Source organism: Oncorhynchus gorbuscha, linkage group LG03 (genome assembly GCF_021184085.1).
Source record: "Oncorhynchus gorbuscha isolate QuinsamMale2020 ecotype Even-year linkage group LG03, OgorEven_v1.0, whole genome shotgun sequence".
Lineage (NCBI taxonomy): Eukaryota > Metazoa > Chordata > Actinopteri > Salmoniformes > Salmonidae > Oncorhynchus > Oncorhynchus gorbuscha.
In genome coordinates, this window is record NC_060175.1 from 90,465,232 (window position 1) to 90,470,243 (window position 5,012).

Consider the following 5,012-nt stretch of genomic DNA (forward strand, 5'->3'; position numbering starts at 1 on the left):
CTCTGGTGGCTACTTTTCTGACAGAGATAGAGAGAGTGAGCCCCAGTATTCTGGAAGTCATCCATGATGTACCATGATCCACCTAGCCTGTTCTGCTGCCATCTGTTCCTGTTAGCTCTGTTTGGCTGGGAATGCACATGTTTACACAACACACAGTGTGGCTCCTCCTCTAACTGCATGTGATAGGCCCATGTCAGACATAGCACACTCACAAGACAATCAATGACAATGTAGCTTGAATTTTTTTTATTACTGTTTATCGTATAATGCATTTAAATCCCCCATATGATGGATAGAGTACAGATGGACAAATGGAATGTCACGTAACATATTCATGTATGACTTTGGAGGCTGCTTAGGGGAGGACAGCTCATAATAATGGCTGGAATGGAGCAAATGTTATGGCATCAAACACATGGAAACCATGTGTTTGATGTATTTGCTACCATTCCACTAATTCCGCTCCAGCCATTACCACGAGCCCGTCCTCCCCAATTAAGGTGCCACCAACCTCCTGTGATGTATGAATGCAATAAGACCAACAATGTTGCTTGAAGTATTACTATGTATCTGTATTTCGCAATACATCTGAAATTAGGCCTATCTACCGTATGTAAAACCAGGGCATCACACAGGGTAGGACGTGATGCCATCCTAGGGAAGAAATGTACAGACACAATTAACTCTTTTATTCTCTTTTGTATTTCACCAGGGTTCCCAGACTAGGCTATATTTGTTGTTTAGAGATTCCGTATTGTTTCCGTACAGAGGGGTGATCCTCTACCCTTTCAGAGGTAGTTTATTAGTAAAAAATATTGACAACAACGATTCCAGAAACTCTCCCCAAAGACCAATCCATCTAAATAATTTAAACCTGAGAAAATTGAACTGGCTCTGTGTTCTGCAACATCGGCAACTAACAAAGACAGGAAGCCTTCTGTATGGAGACTCTGCTCTGTCAAACATAACAGGTCTGTTTTTATTTGTTATGTAACAAAAGTCAGTAAATATTCTAGTTTGTGATGTGTTTTGAAATAGTAAATGGGAAAAGTGTGAATGTTATGTTGCATTACTATTTACCAAAAGCTGCAGGAACTGGAGAAATGTATAATTAATTCAATCTCCATTTGAGATATCTGATAAACCATTTAAAAAAACATCCCTGAAGAAAATCACATCACAAATCATTATCTGCAATATGGCATAATTTGGTCTGATATCCAGATTAGCATATCTTCAGTAAAATAGTTGCTGATTGTGACAACTTCCTGGTATCCATCTCAGTTCAGTTGGTTCTGTATCATTCTGACAGATAGCCCTCTTTTGCCTAGGAAGGTATTTTCTGTTCATTTCCCGAACTATTCAATTCTCTGATTAATTGGTTCACTCAAAGAAAAGGGCTGAGTGGCCAATACCATCCCAGCAGAAATGGTTCTGTCCGGTCTACATCTAACCAAGTGGCAAGGGCCAATTTAGATGTGGTGAAATGTGGCATGACTGTGGCGGACCAAGTCTTGTGGTGGTGGATATTAAAAAAGATCTTCGGTAATTGTGGATCTGAGAAGCTTTGTGTTTGGTTGATGTCTTTGTTGTTCCCTGTCTTGTTTTGACTAACTTCAAAATATACAATACTGTCGAAAGATGCATCAAATCAAGTTGTCAGATTTACCATAATCAGACAAACGCTCTATGCTCAGCTTTGATTGTCGCTAATTGTCTAAATGTGTCACTCATATAAATAAAATACACTTCTCTTACTAGGTAAAAGTGAGGGTATTTTATTCAACACATTTTGAAAATCACTTAATCTCATGTAGATCCCATGTAGACCCCGAACACAATTGTTAAATAGTAAAGGTTTTATCTTTATGAAATTTGATAAAAGAATAGCCAAAATATTTAGCAGTCTGGTCCATCCATCGGTAAAGAACAGATGGACCTTTCTGTCCTCAGTATCTCTGCCATTTTGGCAGTCAAGCAAACATACAGCCTTAATCCTGCTGATAGAAATCTAGTACACCTTCAGGGGAATGTAGCTCTGTTTTGTTCACATGAAAAACAACGGTACAAAAACTAGACATATTTCTTCATTCTCTCCTTGGTCAGAAATGCATCACAGTGTGGAGTTAGTGTATAGCATAACAACTTTGAGATCAAAGGTGTCCCATTAAGAAAGACAAAAGAGTAAGCGTTAAACATCACTGCTGACTTGTCATGCATAAATGATACACAGGGCTTTAACAAATGTCAGCAATAAACATGTCAACTCAATGGCTTGATTCCTAAATTATAGCCTAATTCATAAATCTGCAGAGGTTATACTGTAGTAACATTTTATTAAACTTCTCCTCAGGGTTACATGCACTCAGAAAGATCAAGTGTGGAAAATTACATTATACATATTGTCTTAGTAGAAAGTATACATATATTTCATACAAATAACCTCTGGAAAAAAAGTACAAGTTCATCGAAAATCATGGCAACCGACATTAATGTTACTGTACTTACAAAATATGAAGGAAAACAGAAGTAAACACACGTTGGGTTTAGGGTGCTGTGTACACCTGGCATGGCAATATTATGAGGAGCTCAGTCAGTGCTAGTTCTCTTAATAGTCTCTTAGATTATTCCCTTTACATTGTGCTATTATCGCTTTCTCGCAGCCCTCTTTGTAAATACTCTCACAAAATTGCTATAGTCAACTGAAATTGTCAAGCCAATGTCTGTCTGAGCCATCTGGAAAAATAAATCCTTTCCCAAACATACATTTTCTTTCTTCCTTGACCCAAAAGAGCAGTGGGGAAGAACTTTCCTGACAGACAGAATGTATCCTCTTCACACTGTGATAAAGCAGGATATAACCTGTAATAGAAAGGGACCAGGCAGTGAAGGAGAAGAGAAGGAATGTGGCTCTGTGATGATGTGATATGATATCCATGTCCATGTTCTGTCCTATCACACTAGAGAGCTGACAAATGTCAGTGTGTTGTTGTTGCTGTCGCTGATGTTGATGTTGATGTTGATATAACACTCGTCCTGTCCATCAAATATGTCCCCTAGGTTCATCTCACATGACCCATATGAATGAGTTAGGTCAGTGTCCGATAGAGTTTCCTCATCCGCCTCGTACCCCTCTTCCTCCACCTCCCTTTCATCCTCCTCCTCTACCTCCTCCTCCTCCTCTTCTTCCTCCTCTGCGATGGAGCAGAGACCGGTGGTACTGGGGCCTCCAGGGCTGTCGGCAGGTGGCCGGTAGTGGCACTGCCCATTGAGCAGCCTCCTCAGAGGCATCAACGGCACCATGTCCTCCCCCAGCAGCTGCTGTTGGCAGTGCCTGAAATCACTCTGCTTCTTCAGCCGCTTGAACTCACTGAAGGCTGAGGTGGACGTCTGGTAAAGACTGTGTGCTATGGCCCTGGCCTTCTCCGACTTGCTGACTAGAACGGCATGGCACCTGAGAACCACAGCCTTGTTCTTGACTTGATGTCTGTAGATCCAGGCTAGGATCTTGGGTCGGCAGGGGTCAGCTGTGCAGTAGGTGATCCGGTTCAGAGAGTAGAGGTGGGTGGGTTTCTTCTTGCCCGTCTTGTCGGTGCCCATCTGGATGCCCTGAGCTCCCACGGTTAATCTCATCTTGACGCTATGCTCTCCGTAGTTACTCCTTTGCCAGATCTTAGCCACTGGGTCCTGTGTACAGCCTCCTCCTTTAGCCGTGATGGTGACAATGCTCCCCAGGTAACGTACGGTGTAGGTGGGCTCCTCCTTGTTGAGTTCCACCTTCTGCCTCTTGGTCTGGAAGATGGAGCCCAGCCAGTCAAAAGTGGTCGAGTCGGGGAGCAGGTCGGGACAGGAGCGCATCAGGGAGGAGAGGATGGACTGGTAGGTCAGCCCAGCTATCAGTCTCTTAGGCTTGGTCTTGGCCTCATCCTGCACCAGAACAAACTTACTTCTTTTCCAGGGCAGCATGGTGCAGGCAGGGAGAGTTTGAGGGGGTGAGCCCTCCTACCTGCGTGTGTTTTTGTCAGCGAAATAGAGAGAGAGCAGAGAGAAATAGAGAAGCAGCTCTGCCAAGCACAGAGGAAAGACTGAGAGCTGCGAGCCTCAGCCAATATGTTCCACTGTTCGCTCCTCCTTCCTCTCCTCCTCCTCCTCCCTCCCTCCTTCTCCTCGTCTGTCTGCATCATGCAGCTCTGATCAGTGCTGAGGACTCAGCCCCGTGCTTCAGCACCCCCCCCTTCCCCCTCGCTTCTTCACTGTTTCTTTCCAAATAGCTCCCCAACCCCTTTCATTCATCCGGCCAGGTCTGAGATGGATATTGGGATTTCTCTGTGTTTATGTTCATCTCAACCCTGAGTACCCTGAGAGGGTTAACCTTTATTGATTTGTATTTGTCCTGTTGTTATATTATGATATGGAGGTCAAAGGTTGGAAAGATGTTCTAAATATTTTTGCTTCCTTCTTTTGGAGAGTGGTAGTAGTGACATTGACAATGTGTCAATGACCACAAACTATCATTACCAACGGAATGTCTAAGGACTCAACATGACCACATCGATGCTATTAAATGTTTCCCTATGGTAATTTTGGTCATTCATACTTGAATAACATAATATATAGTATTATTTTTGTTATATATGTGTCCATATTGTCCATTAGTTTCTAGTGGAATGACCATATAGTTCAAGAGAAAAAAGACGAATTAATGAAAAAAGCATCAATGGAATTATTTTCAATTAACTCTGAAACTCTTCCAACTATTGACTTTTTTCACAACTGCCAACAGAAATATTGACATATAGACATAGGAAAATAAATAAAAGTGTGTAAAAAACAGTACGGATATTTCATACTGAAACCCTCATATTAATCACCAATGGTATTCACCAAGTTGAGGGTTTATATTTAGGAAAATGTTTTACAGCTTTGTCATTCACGATAAATCCGTGATAATCGAAAACTTCAACAAGCATTTCTCAATGGCTGCCGCGGTCATCCCCATCTTCAAAGGGGGA

General features: G+C 42.1%; 1 protein-coding gene across 1 annotated transcript; it reads right to left on the reverse strand.

Moving 5' to 3' along the window:
- Positions 1 to 229: 229 nt before the first annotated feature.
- Positions 230 to 4,071, reverse strand: LOC124022862 (protein FAM43B-like). Its single transcript, XM_046337550.1, has one exon. It carries the CDS (start codon positions 3,964 to 3,966, stop codon positions 2,956 to 2,958), a length of 1,011 nt encoding a protein of 336 aa, XP_046193506.1. The 5' UTR covers positions 3,967 to 4,071; the 3' UTR covers positions 230 to 2,955.
- Between the last annotated feature and the right edge of the window lie 941 nt (positions 4,072 to 5,012).